Here is a 20216-nt window from a genome sequence, read left to right on the forward strand (position 1 = left end):
CATCATGCTCAACGTACATTGTGTACCTCCCGTCATTTGAAACGACACGATTTCAACTAAACTGGTGAACTGTACCAATATTACGCATTTCGAGGTAAAACAATAAGTCAAAGATTATAATTTAAAGTTGATATTGCTGTTTTTATTTTTTTTTTAAACAAAAAATTACTCGAAGTGAAAGAAAAAAATGCTCAGTTAAAACAAAGAACAATAAAAATAAGTCGCGGCTATGTGCCCGCTAAACCATCGCCTCTCTCTTCGCTTCTTTTTTCATATCTCTTTTTTTTATAAGTCCCCTGTATATCAAGTATACGCAGACAAATTAGTCACATTGCATTGAGTGAACTTAAGTGTCATTAAGGTTTTAGATTATTTGCATAGATTATTTTTCAGTTTGAATATTTACAAATAAGTTCTTTTAAAATCTAGCTTTAGCATTTTCCCCCATCATTCGATTAAAATGGAACATAGTTTGTGGTATTCCTAACTTGGTTCATATAAGGTACAACGCCTATGTTACCCCGGCTTCTAAAAGCATAATTTTGTAGATTTGAAAAATTATCTCACGATTAAAAAACAAAGAGTTCAGAAAGGAATTGCACCATTTTTTTTTTACCTTAATGTAAATAGTTTTTTTTTTATTTGATATTTTACACTTTATGCTAGTAAAATTTTTGCCTGTCTGAATGGTCCGAGACCACAATTATTTCGTAGTGCATTTCTTTTAGAACATAAATGAAAAAAAAAATCCCACCTGCGCTTTCTCAAAGAAACTTTTACTGTGTGTTGTACTACTTTTGGAACAAATTATAGAAAAATTATAGAAAACTTCATCGTCTCTAACTCAAAATATGGACAATTTTATGTTTAGGGCGTCTTGAAATCTTTTGACAGCTTCCGAAGTGCTAATTTTAAACCTTTTTCAGCTGGACCAAATCACTACTTTCCTTATAAAATTCTGGACCCAAATTTTTTTACAGTGTAATTTCACCCCCTACTTGCAATTTGAGGCAGTAAACATTGAGAAATAAATTTGGAAGGGATATAATAATTAATAGCAATTAAGTAACCCACTGTCAACACTAGGGACTATATTTGTGGGACGACATTGGTAGTCTCGGACCTAATAGGTCAAGTTTTTATATTTGTATATGTTATTATTTAACAGAGTTTCCAATGTTGATGTTTTAAGGTGTTTGTTCAATTGTAAATATTAATCACTGGTATTTTTTGTATTTAATTTGTTTTGACAAGTTACCTGACGCTCTATAGGAACGATTTTATGTAAATATTGACACCACTAAGTTCAGTCCCTCTATGTAAATACGTTTACTTGAATAATTGATTATAATTAACTATTTCTGTTTTTATTGTATTATCTTTGCCACTTATAATTACGCTTTATATTCTATATAAACAAGTTTTTTTAATGATTTATATAGGCATTATATTCGTGATTATTTTTGCCCGTCTGATAGTGAAAGCTAAAATAATGCAAATATAATGCCTACCCATGTTAAAACTACAACAAAGTATTATAGCTTGCATCAATTATTTCGATTCTGATTAGGACAATTAAGGTAATTTGTATGTCCGATGTGAAAAGGTATAGAACGTTTGTGTAGGCTCTTCCATGAACCTCCCTTTTTTTGTTTGTAAACTAGCAAACGACTAGCAATGCGATTTTTCATAGGGAGGAGTTTTGAACAACTAGCATGAAAGGTTGTCGTATCTAGGTCAAATATGTCAATTTCAAATTGCAACACGTTATAGTCATAATAAATTAATTTGAATCAATACGTGCATCATTTAAGAGTTTGGAAGTGTTATAAAGTTAAGGAAATATATTAAATGCATGCCAGTTTGATAAAATTCATTACTCTGTAGTAGTCAATATACGCATGTGCAAACAAATTTTATTGGATTTAGAGCATGGGTTTATTCTGAAAGCGAATGAAGCACGTCATATATATTAGAATGTAAAATGTCATATTACTAAAAAAATATGTATTTGTATCTTTTGTGTCTCTGGTTAGATCAGTGCCAACGTACCTCCGATGATTTGAAACCCCATATTTACGATTAAAATACAAATGTTGAAATATACCAATATTACGCAATTCTAGGTAAAAAAAACATTTTTTTTCTTTCAACCTTTTAAATTAAATGATAACTAAAGGAAAGAACAAAAAAAGTACTGAGATAAAATTAGCCATATGAAATGGACTTATTATTAAAATCTAATATGTGATATCAAGGTAAACGATTATTTAAATAGCACTTTTCTTTAGTTTGAATATTTATAAATTATTGTTCATTTTATATTCAATGCTTTATGCCTGTGCTGTCTTTGTCAATCTGAATGTCTAAGTTTTTTATATGCGTATATGCTATTATTTTACAGACTTAGTTTGCTAGGTGATTTTGTCATGTCTAGTTTGTTTTAATAGCTATTATTGAATGTCTTTCCAACTTCAAATATGTTTGAGAAGCTACCTGGCGCTTTAAAGAAACGAGTTCGGACAATATTGCACAATTAAGTTTAGTGTCTTCATGTAAATACGCTTATTCTATTATTTGATTTTTTACTACATTTGTACATGTATGTTTTTGTTTGTTATTGCATTGTCTTTGAAACTTATAATTACGCTTTGTATTCTATGTAAATAGCTTTTTAATCAAATGTTTAATCTATAATGAAATGTCATATTTCTATGTCTTTGTTACTTTTGTTAGATCATGGTCAACGTTCCTCTAATGATTTTTATAAGACATGGTTACGATAAAAGAAAATCCGAACTGTACAAATATTACGCATTTTGATATAAAACAATGAGCCAACGATAATCATTTTAAAAGAGGGACGAAAGATACCAAAGGGACAGTCAAACTCATAAATCTAAAAAACAAACTGACAACGCCATGGTTTAAGTTGATATGTCATAATTGTCATAAGGTATCGCTTTAAGTATTTAAATTCTCTTTTTTGTTATCAAAATTTTAAAAATAAATGTTAACTCAAAGGAAAGAAAAAGGAAATTAGGTGAACATTACATGATATCAAATAATTATAAATTATGGTCCTCGACTCTTTGTTTGTTTGTCTAATGATTAAACTGTTCATTAGCTGGTAGTAAAAAACGGCAAAAATATAGGTTTAACATCATGCATCGCGATGATGTTACTATCATTTCGACATTTTGTGTGTGTGTTTTTTTGGTTTTTTTTTACATTAAATACCACTTTGAATGGTATGTACCGTTAAAAAGATGTCGGTGCGTCAACATTATTACATCATAAAAAATGTAAATGTTTGTATCAACAACATATAGATTTTTAAAATCAATGTAGTAGAAATCTGAAATTTTGTGATTTTAAGACGAACCAGAGTTGTATGTTAAATTTTACCAACATTTTTCTGAAACTTGACCTTAAGTGTCATCAGGATTAGAGATAATTTGAATAGAATTCTTTTATGAAAAATATTAACAAATTTATTTTATCAAAATTTGATGTGAGCAAGTTATCTCCAATTACTCGATCGATTATAATAGAAAAAAACTTGGTGTGTTCAAACATCTTAGTTCTTTTAATGTTCAACATATATGATCTTTCAAAATATTTTTAGTAATGAAAACGTATCTAACGCTTAAAAAACAAAGAGTTCAGACGAGAATTGCAAAAATAAGTTTTGTTCCTTTTTTGTAAGTACGACAGGTGTCTAGATTTGAAAAAAGTATCTGACGATTAAAAAAGAAAGAGTTCAGCAAGGAATTGCACCGTTTTAAAGTTTGTGTCCCTCTATGTAAATAGTTATGTTTATTTGATATTTTACACTTTTTGTTTGTACAATCTTTGCCAATCTGTAGGGCTAAGTTTTTTTTAAATTGAATATATTAGTATTTTACAGACTTAGTTTCCAAAGTTGATGTTTTCATGTACAAGTTTTTTTGTAAATAATGATCTTTGAAATGTATTTCCAATTTTCAATAGTTTTTAGAAATTTCCCGATGCTTGAAAAGGAACGAGTTCGATAAATTATTGCATACTCGAGGTGTGTCCCTTCGTGTAAAAACTTGTTCATTTGACATTTAAACTTTATTTTTGTATTTTCTTTGTCACTTATAGCAACGCTTTATATTCTATATTACCATTACTTTTTTAATGAAACTTTTATTTTATGGTATCGTACATGTCGCACATTCCTGTAGACTTTTATCTTTTGAGTCTTTGGTTTGATCATGGGCAACGTATTTCAACACATTTGAAATCTGCATCTGGTGCAGGAAAATTGGTACTGTTAATGTTATTGAAACAACATTTTTAATATAAAAACAGCAAATGCTGATCTGTACAAATATTACGATGTCAAGCTAAAACGATGGGTCAACAATTACTTTGCGACGTTGATGTGTCAAGACGAATTGAATGTAGCATATGTTTTTTCCCTTAAATTTTCAAATTAAATGATAACTTTTAGTGAAAGAACAAAACAGGTCTCACATAAAATTAGCAATATGCACGTGACATTGATTTATTTTAAGCGTCATGCAAGTTTGAAGATAACTAAATAGTATGTTTCTGATAGAAAATACTTATCATTTCTTTGAAGAAAATAAAATAACGTGATTTAGGTTTCTTTTATTATATGATTTAATTAATTATCTAATAAGTTACCATTATTATGTTTATCAAATGTTTTTGTTATTGTATCATAGCAAATTACTATGTATTTTTCTCTATTGGGTCTTTGGTTAGATTATGGTCAACGTACCTTTCATCATTTGAGAATGCATGTTTAAGATAACCACTGAACCATGTAAATATTGGGCATTTCCAGGTAAAACAACGAGCCAACGATTATTGTTTGAAATTGATATGTCAAGAAAAAATGCATATAATTTTACATGTAAAGGCGTTTTTTTTTCTTTTTTAAAAGACTAAAATTAAAATTACTCAAAGTTAAAGAAATAGTTAATTCTCAGATAAAATTAAACATATTGCAACGATTTAACATAATTATCATCAAGTTTATCATCAATTTTTTGAATATCAATTGTCTTGCAGTTTGAATATTTTCAAAATATTTTCTTGTGTTAGTCTTTTTGCAAGTTGTAATCATTGAAATGTCCAATTAAGTTTATATTGTTTTGAGGAGTTACTTGACACTTTATAGAGGAGATTTTGGAAAATTAGTTCATAACTAGATCTTGTCCCTTGATGTAAATAGGTTTATTTGTTTCTTTGAAAATGTACACACAGTTTTAATTTGTGTTTTCGTTGCTCCTAAAATTAACGCGTTATATTATTTGTGTATTTGTAGCTTGAGTGTTTTGATTGATCATGCTCCACGCATTTCCGATCATTTGAAATTGCCTTTTTAAGATTAAAAAAAGTGCAAATTATATGCAATTTGAGGTAACAATGAGTCATCGTTTAGTTTGTTTTTTTTTTTGTTTTTTTTATTAAATGGCAAATCGCATGCATAATAAGTTTGTGATTTTCAAATTATTGTCTTGATAATTAGTCTCAATATAAGAAGAACGAAAGGTTTAGATAAATTTTTGCCATGTGATATGTATTTTAACAGTCATCAATTTAAAAGCTTAAATTTCTATTTCCTATATTCTGATTGTTTACAAACTATTCATTTATACAAATTGCCAATAGCTAGCTTTCTCTCCATCTTTCGACAATGTTTTGGACGTTCAATGTCTTGTTTTATCATAAACTTTCCAAGTGTAAATAATTTTTTAAAGCTGCATGTCGGTGAGATGAGAGGGTTTTTTTTTTTGTTCCTTGTTGAAGGCCTCACTGTGACTTTTAAATGAAGATCAGCAATAAAAGGGCCTTTCTGTTGCTTTTGTATATTCCTTTTTATTTTGTTGCTGTGCATGTACTTTTTTCCATATTCTTTGTGTTTTTATTATGTGTTAATTTGAAAGTTAACTCTTTTGTTTTGTATTGTGTTTGCTATAATTATTTACGCTTTAAATTCTAATTTTGCATATTTTTTTTATAAAATATTTATTGTATTGTATTATAGCTCTTATCCTGTGAATTTTTGGTTTTAGTATTAGTTTTAAATAATTATTTGCGCCGCAAAAACATAATGTATTCGAGCACTAAAAGAAAGAAAAAATAGAGAGTTTATCTGAAATTATTTTTAGCACATTTTACCTAAAGATCTTATTTTTCCATAGATAAAACAAATGGACATTTTTTGTGATATCTATATTCTACTCGTATCACATTAAAGTGGAGTATTTTATGATCAAGTGATAAAACAACTGTTGAAAAGCAGAGTACGGTTTGACACCAATTCTATGCGGCACATTGTATTTGAGTTATGTTTTACATATGCAGTACTAGTATATCATTTGCGTAAAAAATAAATGCTGTGTTTATGCTGATTAACATGCTGATAGAACATGTAGAATGTAATGAAAACGTTCTAAAAAGTCAATATTGAAATGAAGCAAAACTAGACCTAAATAATGTTTATAACATCTGTGCACTAAATCTGCTGCATTGTGTAATTATTGATACTTATTCATATTAATAAGACCATATATTCTATCATCCATTTAAAGAGAAATGTTGAAATTTAAACTTTTACTCTGTGAAAACTTGCTGATTTCATTTAAATTACGTTTGTGTTTAAAAGCAAAGTGACACATTTTAAAATAATCTCTTGTTAACATGTTAAAAAAATAAAATCAAGAGTACAAATTGTTTTTAATCATAATTCTGGGATAAAGTTTTTTTTCAAAATTGTAAACATGCATTGCAAATTTTAACTGTTTAAAAATACAAAAGAATTGATGCTATTTTTCTTGAAATTCAGCTTGTATCACGTGGTATAATTTTAAACTAACATTATGCATTTACCTCGACGATTGGATATGGCAATAATAATTTTCAAGAAAAACTTTTGACAAAAGAGTTGGTGCAAAATTTTGAGATTTTTAATAAAATATTAGGTAACTCAGATTCGTAAGACCATATACATTTTTCTTTAATAATGTTATTCTAATGGGTTTTTTTCTTGCACTTATAACTGTAGCTTACATAGTATTTAGAAACTAAATAAAAACTCATTAAAATATCAGAGTTATATTTTGTTTTATACCAGACACGCGTTCTGTCTGTATATGACTCATTGATGGCGTTCGAATCAGAACAGATAGACGGCCATATATCAAATACGAAGTTGTTATGGATTAATACTGAAAATATCGAATAATTTGTACAATAGAAGATTGTTACAAAAACGTTGAACAAAAATATCGGACTTTTAGTCAAAGCAAATTAAAAAAAAAGGAAGTCCATTAAAAAACTAAAAAAATCAAAAACGGTTAATCAATGGAACAAGTGAAACACAACATGCCATATTTCTGACTTGGTACATGTATTTTCAAAGGAAAATGTTGTGTTTAACCTTTTTTTGTACCTAGCTAAACCTCTCATGTGTCTATGACAGCTACTTGTAGTTTAGGTTTATTTACAAAAGTAGCTGAGCACAATAAATACGAATAAAACAAAAATCGGCAAAAAGTTATGCCTGTTGGCAGAAACAAAACTTACTGGTTCTCAAATTATAGGAGCAGATAGTGTTTAACCCCAAAAAAATACCGTATCATTAATATTGCATGTAAATACTCATGTGCTGACTACTGACTTGGTACAAAACTAGCATCGGCTTTTATCCAGTAACTGTAAAATCTCCATGCACAGGGGTTTTTTTTGGAATTGATATTTTAAAGATATTAAAATTTATACTGCAACTAGTTGTGTTTATTTCCTAAAAACTAGTAGCATAGCTATATTTTGTATAATATTGATTTCATCATGGAACACTTTCTTCGGAACAGTTGGTAGGCGAATGACCCAGCTCAAATTACAATATTATTTCCCTAAAATGAACTATAATATGTGACAGAAGGGCCAGGTAGTTAAAATAAGAAACAAATATCTTTCAGCTATCAGACTAAACATCAGATTTTTTTTCTTTCCATAACGTAGATTTTACAGACTTAGTCATATCATACATCGCAGATTTTATCTACAGGAACAATGCATCGAAACATAAAACAGCAGATACTAACATAACAAATTAATAAATAAGACACAATATTTCAAACAATATTTTAGACAAAAAGTAACAAAGTAGCAAACAATGATAATGTCATGTATCAAGTCAGGAATATGGCAGTTGTTATCTAATAGTTCGATTCTATATATGTTGCATTGTCGTTTGTTTTTGTTGCACTTCAGTGTTTCTGTTGTATCGTTGTTTTCCTCTTATAGTTGACGTGTTTCCCTCGGTTTTAGTTCGTAACGCGGATTTGTTTTCTCTCAATCAATTTATGACTTTTTGAACAGCGGTATACTACTGTTGCCTTTATCATCTCCCATCATATTAAAATAAGAAGAAGTGGAAAGAAGGCGAAATTACATACAGATAAACAAAACAATAAAGCAGACACAAAAAACACGAAATCTACCAAATAATGTGGTTGATCTCAAGTTGTCCGAAAGGCTAAGCAAATAGTGGCCTCATTTTGCTCATAGTAAGCACTATATATATATATCTATGATAAGACTCATTTGGTAATGTAACAATCCAAGAAAAGACGACAGGATTGTAATAACAATAATTGGAAATATCCGTTTTCATCGGTGAAACATATAATATGATATATTCCATATCATTTAACCAGCTGGTGATTGCGTCCATACAACTTGACCTATTAAAAATCTTGGTTTAAAAGCTTCCTGTTTACGAATAATTCTCTACGAATGAAATCATGATCAGATTCGCATGTTCCATCAATTGGAATCAACTTGAAGATACATGATCCAAGTGCAGGCGCTTTTGGAGTGTGCTAGTAATATACCAATTAGTAATTCATTAGTTATTTAATAGGTTATATATACATTTTGTACTACATAATATTAAATGAGCCATTAAAACTTCTTATTGGTGACAAAACACGACACATAAAGAGTAAAAGGATAAACCAACACCGGGAGGATAACCAACATTAACTTTCATGATTATTATGGTGAACTATGTTCTTCCGCAAACTTAGATTGTAAAATAGCAAAACTCATATTCATTTTAAAGACTTTTTATCTACATAAGACATCATGTGTTTCTCATAAAAATCAAATTGGGTTGACCCATCCTTTTTATTATATTTTATTGTAAAGCATGTTTAACACTACATTTTAGAAAATTATTATTCTATCCATTTGAATTAAAACCCTCATCTACACAAAAAAAAATGCAATTGAACTTAGTAATTTGTGTGTTTATATTTTACAATTTCACACAAATAACATAAGTAAACATAATTTTTTTCTTTTATCTATCTATTCATCATTAACGAATAAATAGCTAACGGGTAAGACAGGTAAGCTTTTATTTATTTAAAGAAAAAAATATTATTTTGCAAGGTATACTTCCTTTTCCCTGGTAACATGGCATGGTTTGCAACGTTAATTGAACATATCTATACTTATATCATAATGAAAGAGTGTATACACAATCCCATGTACACGTGCAAACATATCGTATGCATATACACACTTGTATTTGTTCATGTTGTTGTCACGTTCAGCACATTCAACACAATTTCATTTGAGTTATCCTCCTTTTTAAAAAGGTTATTGTATTTGAATATTATTTTTAAAACAAATAGATCCATACATCTTGTACAATTTACTGATCTTTTACTAGTTTTTCAGGCATAAATAGTTACATAATAACACATCACTTAAGGAAAATATTAACCCTTTCCTGTTCCTGCTTTTTTAGTGCAATTTTCTTTATAAAAAAGTGTACTAAATGTTTTGTTCGATACTCCCTTATATGTATAGACATCAACTAAATGTTGGTATTGTTAGAAAGAGAAAACTCAGGGCTTCAAAATCAACCATTGAGATAATGGTTACCATGACAACAGGTCACGTGACCACAGTTCAAATATTAAAAAATCGATAATTTATTTCCTTGTTTTACCGTAATAGTCGTCAATCCATTGATACTACTCGAAAACCAGGTACAAATAGATATTGTTTTTTTCAGCAGAAGTAGCCTTGTATACTACCTTTTTGATTGATGCAATTTTTTTTTATAAATTATCTCTAAAAATACATTTTTTCTGTTGCTTAGCAACAACTGTATTTTATGAGAAATACTTAAATTTTGCTTTAAATTGACAATGATACGCTTAAGAGTTATATTTTCTATGAGCAAAACGTTTTTTCTACCTCCACAAGTAACAACAGCAATTAAGGCATACTCCTTTCCAAAGTGCATCATATGGTTTCCATGGTAACGACTTTTGGAAATTTTGAAAATTATGAAAAAAGTAATAATGCATGGGCCAATTGCATTTTAAGTCAGCGAATTAGTTATGGAAATTTTTTAAGAAATATTGTTGCACTTTCTTCTTATCAAAATAATCTGAAAAGGTTATGAAACTTCTTTTAGCGTCAAATTATATATTGCATAAGTCATTTCATGAATGACTAAGTCTCCATAGTAAGACAATTTCTGACAGTTGAAGGTCAGTTCAGAATTGTGCAAAGGATGGTGCGAAATCAGTGTATTCTGAATTGTCAATATACCTAAAGCATTGACAGTTATATGTAAATTGCATGCATTTGATGTATTAAATTATAAGCATGGTACCTTGCTATAGAAAACTATTAATGTACTCAACATCCAGATATGAGAGAAACTTATTTTAATGTGAAAATTCTAATTTCAGATACAGAATTAATATTAACTCAATTCTCAATACAGACTTTTCAAAATTCATTTAAATAATGAATTGACCTTAAGATATGTCTTCAATCTTTCTCTTCTTTAATCTTTCATTTGTTGACACATACTCTTTTACTGTAGTATCAGAATGCCATACATAAAAACAATTACGGCCTACTGAACAGCACAATGGCACCTTACAAACTGAACAATATGACATAACTTTACGACTTGGTAGTTTCTTCTTATTCATGTGAGCCTCTGCATTACAATAAAGACATTCTGCACGTTTAGATAAAAATAAAGGAAGATGGAGCATAGGCTCAGGCTTACAATTAAATGATTTGACTTTCATAAAAGAAATAGCAAGATTTTCTCTGAATTCCAATTGTCCGAGAGATGAAGAAAACTCAGAATCACCAAACAGCTCAGGAGATTTAGAGACGAAATCTGTAAATAATATGTAAGCATTTACAATCATGATATCTAAACAATGAAAAAATAAGACCTTCCACCAATGATTTTGTGTTCGTATATACGAGGTGTACTTATTTAGATATTGGTTTGATTTGTCGACACCACCCATGTATGCATTGTAATCACTAGTTATTAATGGCTGCTTCGTAATCGATTTCTTCCAAGTTTTACGTGACTGTATTGTTCTATAGCAGGTTGTTACATCTGATCCTTTATGAAGAGGTGAAATAAGAGTTACACATTTACAGTCCTTCCATTGCACATAAACAAAGCTTCCATTTCTGTGCCACCTAAAATCACCTCTACCTACAACTTTTTCCCAATCTTTGCTCTGCTTAAAAACAGATGGCATTGCTGAACTATTGCTACGAACTGCTCCTATTATATATATCTTATCCCGGAGTAGATCTTCTGCTAAATGTTGTGTTGTATAAAGCGAGTCAACAAATAACTTGTAGCCTTGCCCTTGTATAGACCGACACAATAACATTACAACACTATAAGCTAAGCCTTTCTTTTTATCTAAGATCTCAGTTCTTTTCTTACCCAAGTAAACAAAAAAATCAAAGGTATAACCAGTAATAGAACAAGCAAGAACCCAAAGTTTGATTCCAAATCTAATTGGTTTTTCCTTAATGAATTGTCTAATTCCTGAAAATTTGTGCTTTGACGCCACCATTCTTTCATCAGCAGAAATTTCTCTATGTGGATGAAAAAACTCCTTAGACTTTTGCTTAACATGTTCCAGTAGATACCTTATTCTTGTGAGTTTGTCATCTAAAAGGAAAGATAATAAACACAATTTAATTTAAAAATATTTATTTTTAAACATAAAAGCTCTGGTATATTAACCAAAAATTAATTTATTTAAATTCAAACTTTCAATTAAATTAAGTTTGAACAATTTCCTTTATCGAGTCACATTATCATCACTTATTGTAAAGCAATCTGATGCAATCTATAGTTAATTCCTGTTGGTAAAATAGTCATCCATCAAACCAGTAATGGGTGACCTTTGATGCTGAAAAAAACCAAAAAAACACAACAGAACCAACATGTCAAGCATAAAGCATAAAAGATTTATTTAAAGTCGGTTATACATATAACAATACAACATAAGCTCTGTAGAGCTTTTATCCGACATACATATAAGACAAGCACAATACATAAAACACATAAAACATGCAAAATAAATAATGTTATCAAGCACAACAATTAATTAGCACAATTAAAGCATATAAGCAAACACAAAATGCAGATAAACTAACATTCATGCAATAGCAATTATAAAGCACTAAAAGTAATCCAAGCATTAAGAACACAAATAAAAAAAAATTATGCCAAATAATTTAAAAGCCAGAGTATACATGATCAATAAATAAACTGATCTACAGCTCATTGAGATCTGCAGGAGGAACACTGACACGAACTGCCCTCCCAATTACCAACCAAACCTTTGAACTGACTCAACAACAACAACAAGCAATTTAAATTATTCAAATAAATTCAATATAATGTGTGTGTGTGTGTGCTATTTAAAATGCAGTGTCAATAACATATATACTAGATAAATTTAAACAATTTTTTATCAACAAATCCAAACAACTATATTTCCTTACTTCATATTGAAATCATTATATGGTCTTGTAATATGTTAAGATATATAACTAAGGTTTTAACTATATTTCTTTTTATTGTATGTGATATTTAATTAATCATTACTGATTCACAATAAATTTGTAATTGCTTGTTTCTATTCATTATTTACTTAATGTTAATTTTCCATGTTTTAAATATTGAAGTATTTCCAAAATTAGAAGCTTTTCAACAAATATCACATAAAGAAAGACAACTCTTGAAAAGGCAGACAACTCTTTCAATTATAACAATTTTATTTTACTTAAATTCTAAGCAATCCTGACCTTTATCAATATCTCCAGGTGAAGTGACTTGTATGAAGCATAAGATGGCCTGAAATCTTTTTTTAGTCATCACATCATTCACTGGGCAATGATCATATAACACATTGGTTGACCAATATTTCTCTAGTGCACTTAATTTGACAACCGACATATAAATTATAATTCCAAAGAACCTACAAAAAACATAATGTTTAATAAGTTTGTACATATTTTACAAGTATCTATCATTGAAAACACATTGCTAATAAGGTCGTTGAGTCACATATACTGTAATTTTTTTCCTTCTCTATGAATTCATTTTAACTGAATAGCATTGTATAGCTACTGCACACATTTATACATGCAGTTCATAAAAACAACTGATTCCTTGTAGACATACAAATACCAACAAATTTCAGAATTTAATTATTACATATCTTTGATATTTTGAAGCTGATTATGCAGTATGGGGTTTTCTCATTGCTGAAGGCTGTACAATTGCCCATACATTCTTATTTCACTTCATTTGAACATTGGTGGGTAGTAATTTAAAAGGCAATCATACCACATCTCCTTTTTTATTTAGCTTGTGATTAATGCAAATTAATAGAGTTGTACTTTTTTTTTTAAATATTAAACATAGAGTGGTACTTTATCCACTTCAATGTAGCTTACACAATAAAATTAATCTTTACATTGAGGTCATTTTGAAAAACATGTTTAAATACCTCAAAAGCTCATCAGTTGTAACAGCTTCCCAAACTCCATTGTCTGTATAGGATGAATATTTTCCAGTGTTTATAAGATAGTTTGCTTGATGGTTTGTAGCAATGCATAAAGTTGTTAAAAATTCTACTGTCATGAAAAGGTTCAAGAAGTGTAATGGTGTTTTTAAATGTTGAAGCTGCCTTCTGCAATAGAGAAAGGAGGAAATGAAATAATATAAATAAAACAGATGCTAAGACCAAGGACAACTGTTCATATATAAATTGTCTTTAATCTTTTATCAAATATTGAACTGACAAATAATTAACAATACAATCCAAAATGTGATTTTCATAAAACAATAAAAATATTAATGAAACTAATTTTACACTATCGTCCAAGCATTCTAAAATAAATGTCGAAGTAAGGTGTCAAAGTTAAAAAATATAATTGCATTTCAAGACGTCATAATTATTTGGACTAATCCATTTAAAGCAAAATGATACCAAGGAATAATAATATCTGTCGACAAAATAGTATTATTATTTTACATATTTTATTAGATCATATGTACATGTAACTATAAACACTTTCTTTCTAAAAATTATTCATTCATTAAACTGTAATTATACCTAGTGAAGTTTGTTGTCTGAAACCCAGGTTGACGCTTTGGTTTAAATGGAGTTGTTCGCAAGTCTACATTTCCATTATCCTCTGTATTATCATCCTTCCAATAAATGTGCCTTTCTAAGGGATCTGATATGGACTGAGATGACTGGGAACTACATGTATCTTGAGATGATCTATAAAAAGTAATTGTATTTTTCAATCTGAAAATTATTTCACTTGCAATTTGAAATTTCTTTTACATTTTTGCATCAAATTTCATTGTTATTAGTATCGCACTACCAGGTTGGATAAAAGTGTACTTATTCAAGTTATACACTACTACAGATCCATCATAACCATAATGGACTATTGGACAATATTTGTACATTATAAACATTTTATTTATCAAATAGATTAGCAAAAAAGAAATTCTAATACAAATCACATGTTTATTATCACATGTATCAATACAATATATATTACACAATAATATGGAGCATATATATATAATGCCCAGGACAGCAATCTAACAACACTATGGACATGATAGAGAGTAAAACATGACATCTACTGGTACACTTAAAATCCCATTCGGGTTTACTTGTCTGGAGAGATTTCTTGTTTGGCCACAAACTGAACTTCTGAATGATATGAATTATGAGTAGGCGGCCAAATCAAATAAACACTTTTGACAATAACCAGACAGCGTTACAGAAGTTACAGAACGACAATTGCAAGGAATGCGACAAAGATTATTTCTTTTCCGGATTTTAATAATATACTATCGATTTATCAACTTACAGGGTATCTACATTTGGCGGAGAGTATAGTTCGGCATCATCATCTTCTCCAAATTCCTCTCCTAACAGGAAATCTAACTGGTCCTCCTCATCTGAGGAAATACAATCGTTCTCGTCTTCCATCTTCAGATCTTGTCGGTCAAATTTAAGGTCACATTACTAAAATATATTATTTCCGGAAACAAGCATGAGGGCTATCCGGTTTAAAATATTTCAACAAAAAATCAAGAAAACTTCGTTGTAAAATTAGAACAGGTGCGTGGAAAAATAAATGATAATTTAGACATGCGCAATATCTTTACTTTTTTCACATTTACGCAAACGTTTTTTGGGTGTTTTTTTGGCCGATGTCAACCCTTTTTGAAATCGGCGTAACTTATTCATTTCTCATTCTTTCTTCAAAATTCTTTGTGTTATGAAAACTAGAAGAGAAACATATTTTTTCGCTGGTTTTTGTTTTACCTATTTCCCTTTATAAATTCTTCAATTATTTGCCTATTTAAAAAATACGGCTTTTGTTACATTTTCATTTTTTTTTAAACGAGCAGTCAGAAAGAATCGATTTGAATGTTATATTTTTGTCAAAAAAATTAAAAACAAATTATATATTCAAAAAGCTTTACATTCAATCTTTAATTAAATTATATTTTTTTATAGTTAATATGAATTTATAAATGAAATAGAGCAAGTTAGTTGCATAAAAACGAAAACGTAATGTCGCAAGATAAAACTATGTTTTTCGTAACTGTCACATGCACTTTGAAGCCATTTTATTCCCCAAAATTGCTGAAGAAACGAAATAAAAACTACACCATGAACAAAATAAAGACCTCAGCTTTAATTTGGTGTACCCCCGAAAATTGGGGGTACATTTTTACGCAGACTGTGAACATTTTAAATAAAAAGTATGCCAAAAAAGGAGCTATCGGTACGAGAGTACCGATGGGAACGTGAAGGGGTTAAGCATGGAAATTAAAGCTATTAAGCCAGTAAAAATACGGTTTTGGTAACATTGTATGCAATCTTTACCAAAAACACTAAAGTTTTACTTTCAAGTTTGCTACGAGTTTCATGTTCTGTTTGTTATCTTGGTATACCATCCTATTAGTCTTTTTTATGCTTCTGATTTGAAGATAATCAATACTGAAACAAATTTGCGATGCAAATAATAAAGATAACATCTACCTACGACCAATTGACCTTATGTTTTTGTGTAATTCATTTGTGCGTACATTTCGGGTTATATGTCGCCAGTATTTCGTCCAATTTAAAATTGTCTATTCCAACGTAATGTTTTCAGCTTTTCTGCTGAAGGTATATCGGGTAGCTTACACTTAATCCATCAAAAACGATAAGTTTTAATTTTTCGCTTTTACAAGGAAAAAACACTGAAAGATAAATGTTTAATTACAGGGTTGATTTATATGTTATACGTGATGTCAAAAATACCCTAAGATTTCTAATTGGATGATTATGGAGTGCTCTCTCTTTCTTTCTCCCTCTATATATAGCCATCAAGTTCGTTTCTTATATAAATAAATATATATATATATTTATATAAGAACGAACTTTATGGCTAACTAATAAAGAAAATAGTGAATTTGATTTTATGAGAATGATTGCTAGGAAAAGTACATAATAGCTAAACTTAAAATCAGACAGTAACTATACGCCTTTAGATTGTCACTTTTGTTCTCTCGAAAACAGTCTTTTATTAAACTAATGGATGGATATTTTCTTTGTAATTTAAAGATCATAAAATCTCCTAGATCACCGCGTAAGCATTCGTGTTCTCGTAGATTTCGGACTTTTTCAGTACAGTTTGAAGAACACGTTGTATCACAGTGCATAGCTAGTTCAATCATCATGAATCCAATATATTCATTACCACCAGACAGGAAGTCCTTCCACTTGCACCCATCAATTATTCCGCCAAATTGTGGCATATATCTTTTACATTTTTCAACTGTTTTCCATGTTGTACAGTATGGCAGTGCTATATTTTGTGCAGGATAATATGTGATAAATCCGTAGCACATTTCATCGGAAGTTCCTTCGCCAAAGAAAATAGTTTCGTTTGACGATAGAGAAGAATATGTGCATGTAGTTCTTATTTCATCCCCAGGACGAATCCTTATAGGAGGATCAAATCTACAATGAAAATATTTATTTTAAATGTGATTTAAGTGTGTGTTAATAGTATATTTCAAATTTAAATTAAAAAAAACTGACTTTTAATCTCTTTTAAACACACGCAAACAGACAAACATAGATGTCTTTTAGTTATTTATTAAAAAAAGATGTGGTGTGATTGCCAATGAGACAACTCTCCACAAAAGACCAAATGACAGAGCAATCAACGACTATAGGTCACCGTACGGCCTTCAACAGTGAGCAAAGCCCATACCGCATAGGCAGATATAAAAGGCCATGAAATGACCATATAAACAATTCAAACGAGAAGCTGTCTTGGATGTTGTCTCGTTGACCACATACATCTACTTTCTATGAATCTTTTTTTTAGGTTATTAAATTTCCCTTATACTTTAATCCTGGTATCTATGATCAATGTATTTACCACTTAATTTGATTGTTTATCAAGACAACAGAACGCACAGGTCGATCTTCTCATCAAACTTCTATTTTTTCTGCAATACTATTGATGATTATAACATTATTTGAGACGCACGCACACTTTCAGTAAACAAATATGAATTATGTATTACCGTATAAGGATGGAAAAGTAAAGGTTAATTTCGGAACAAAAATAAAGACTTCAATGGTGTGCTTTATTTGGACCTGTTTTGTTCTAGAATCACTGATGAATCTTATGTACATGTAGAAAAAACGTGCGACTGGTAAATACAATATTTAATCCTGAACCCTATCAGGAGTTAATCTACGTAATTAAATATTTTGAATATGAACACATCTATTCCATCGAACATAGACAAAGGATTTAACAGATACAGTTATAAATTATATAAAAAGATGTGGTATGTATAAATAGCAATGAGACAACTTTCGATCCAAGTCACAATTTGTTAATCACTTATATATTAAAATACGCCTTTCAACGTGGTTCCTTGGTTCAAACCGAACAGCAAACTATAAAGGGCATTCAAAATGAGTAGTGAAATCCGTGACATCTTTAGACTTATATTTAGACATTGACAATAAGGGTCGGTTGAAAACAAAGCAAAACGACAAAATATTCTTCTTTCCAAATCAAATTGTAATCTTTCTATTTCTTTGTAGCAATATTCTAGCAGTTCCTGAATACGTAGTCGATATCTCCAATGCGATACGATATTCCAGGGCTTTCATTTGATATGATGATTTCTTTTAGAAAGGGTTGCTGCGAACAAAGGCACTATACATCCAAGATTTAGATAGGTTCGCGTTATATCTGCTTAACCGTTCGGAGCATCTGAGATGAGTTTATTTGAGTTTGTGTTGCTCAGTCTCTAGTGTGTGTTGTGTACAATTGGAATCCTGCTGGTCTGTTACTTTTTAGCAACGATTTTATCAGTTTATATTTCGAATTATGAGTTGGAATGTTCGTTTGATATCTATTGCCTCTCTTTTACTAATTTGAATGATTCGCATTTATATTTGCACGATTAAACTATGTCACTCTCTAACTATCATGAAATAGCTGGTTTTATCTTCATAGTGCCCTGTTTTTTATTTAAGATAATAGTACATTGGTTGAAACCAAAACTCTCCGACAAATAAGATTTTACGGACGCCATCACGAGTTGGTTGACCGTTGTGGAATATCCGTTATACAGATGATATCGGATATGTTCCTTGTGTCGTAACTGCATTCCCGTTCCCTTTTCGCGAATGTGACCTACCTAATTATACTTTTTACCGGCTTTGTAATAACATGAGCAACACGACGGGTGCCACATGTGAAGCAGCACCTGACATCACCCCCAGTTTTTGGATGGGTTAATGTTTTTGTTGTGGCCGTATTTGTGACATTTTTTTCCTGCATCTTTGTCAATAAAATTGAATTTGATGCGTCTGTCATACAAGTGAGAGGTTTAACGCTTTACAAGGTCCAATCCGCCATTTTCTACGCATGAAAATGCCAGTACCAAGTCAGAAATATGACTGTTGTTGTCTATTCGTTTGATGTGTTTTATCATCTGATTTTGCCATTTGATGGGGACTTTCCGTTTTGAGTTCAGTATTTTTGTGTGATTTTAACTTTATACATGTGCGTGACAGATGAAACAAACAAGTAATTCTTACAGCTTTTGACTTATGAGTTAATTAATGCACTCACTGATAAAATACTGGTTTGTCATATGTATATTTCTCCTCATGAGTTATATCTCTTATTTTCTTGTTTCCCCTGTATATCTCTATATTTTGTTGTATACCTACAAAACGCATATACACTGATATTATAATGAAATTCATATGTTTATTGTCATGTACTTAATAAGTTAGCAATATCAACGAAAATAAACACATAGATATATACATTTATACAATTATTTAAATCCAGTAATCCCGAGCCCCCAACCCTTAGTTCTTGTAATTTTTCAATGTACAAAAAATGAATGATCCCAATTCATTTCCTTGTGGTGGTGTTGATGGTTCGAGTATAAAATCATCTTTTAAGCAGACTAATCATGATCAGAAATTCTTCCAAATTTCAGATTCCTATTTGATTTACATTACATAGATATAAGAAGATGTGGTTTGTTTCATTATAATATGTAATGTTGTTTGGCTAATAGCAATCAATAGTCATTCTGAAATTAACCTTCATTTCAAAATGAAAAGTAACATGCATGACGACACGAGCTTCCGCAATAAAATGCACAGGTAAATACTTGATAAAAATCGTGTTTCATGATCCTAGCAAAAGAATGTAGTGTTGAATGCTTCTTTTAATACTTGTAACGGGTTGAAAAAGCATTGACTGTG

General features: G+C 29.9%; 1 protein-coding gene across 1 annotated transcript in view; it reads right to left on the minus strand.

Moving 5' to 3' along the window:
* Positions 1 to 16862: 16862 nt before the first annotated feature.
* LOC143063810 (tyramine beta-hydroxylase-like) overlaps positions 16863 to 20216 on the minus strand; it is a 41417-nt gene continuing 38063 nt past the window's right edge. The window contains exons 8-9 of the mRNA XM_076236191.1: positions 19567 to 19663; positions 16863 to 17420 (exon numbers count right to left, since the gene is read on the minus strand). Coding sequence (XP_076092306.1) covers positions 16892 to 17420; positions 19567 to 19663 — 626 coding nt within the window. The 3' untranslated portion in view covers positions 16863 to 16891. The remainder of the gene's footprint in view (positions 17421 to 19566; positions 19664 to 20216) is intronic.

This window comes from Mytilus galloprovincialis, chromosome 2 (genome assembly GCF_965363235.1).
Source record: "Mytilus galloprovincialis chromosome 2, xbMytGall1.hap1.1, whole genome shotgun sequence".
Lineage (NCBI taxonomy): Eukaryota > Metazoa > Mollusca > Bivalvia > Mytilida > Mytilidae > Mytilus > Mytilus galloprovincialis.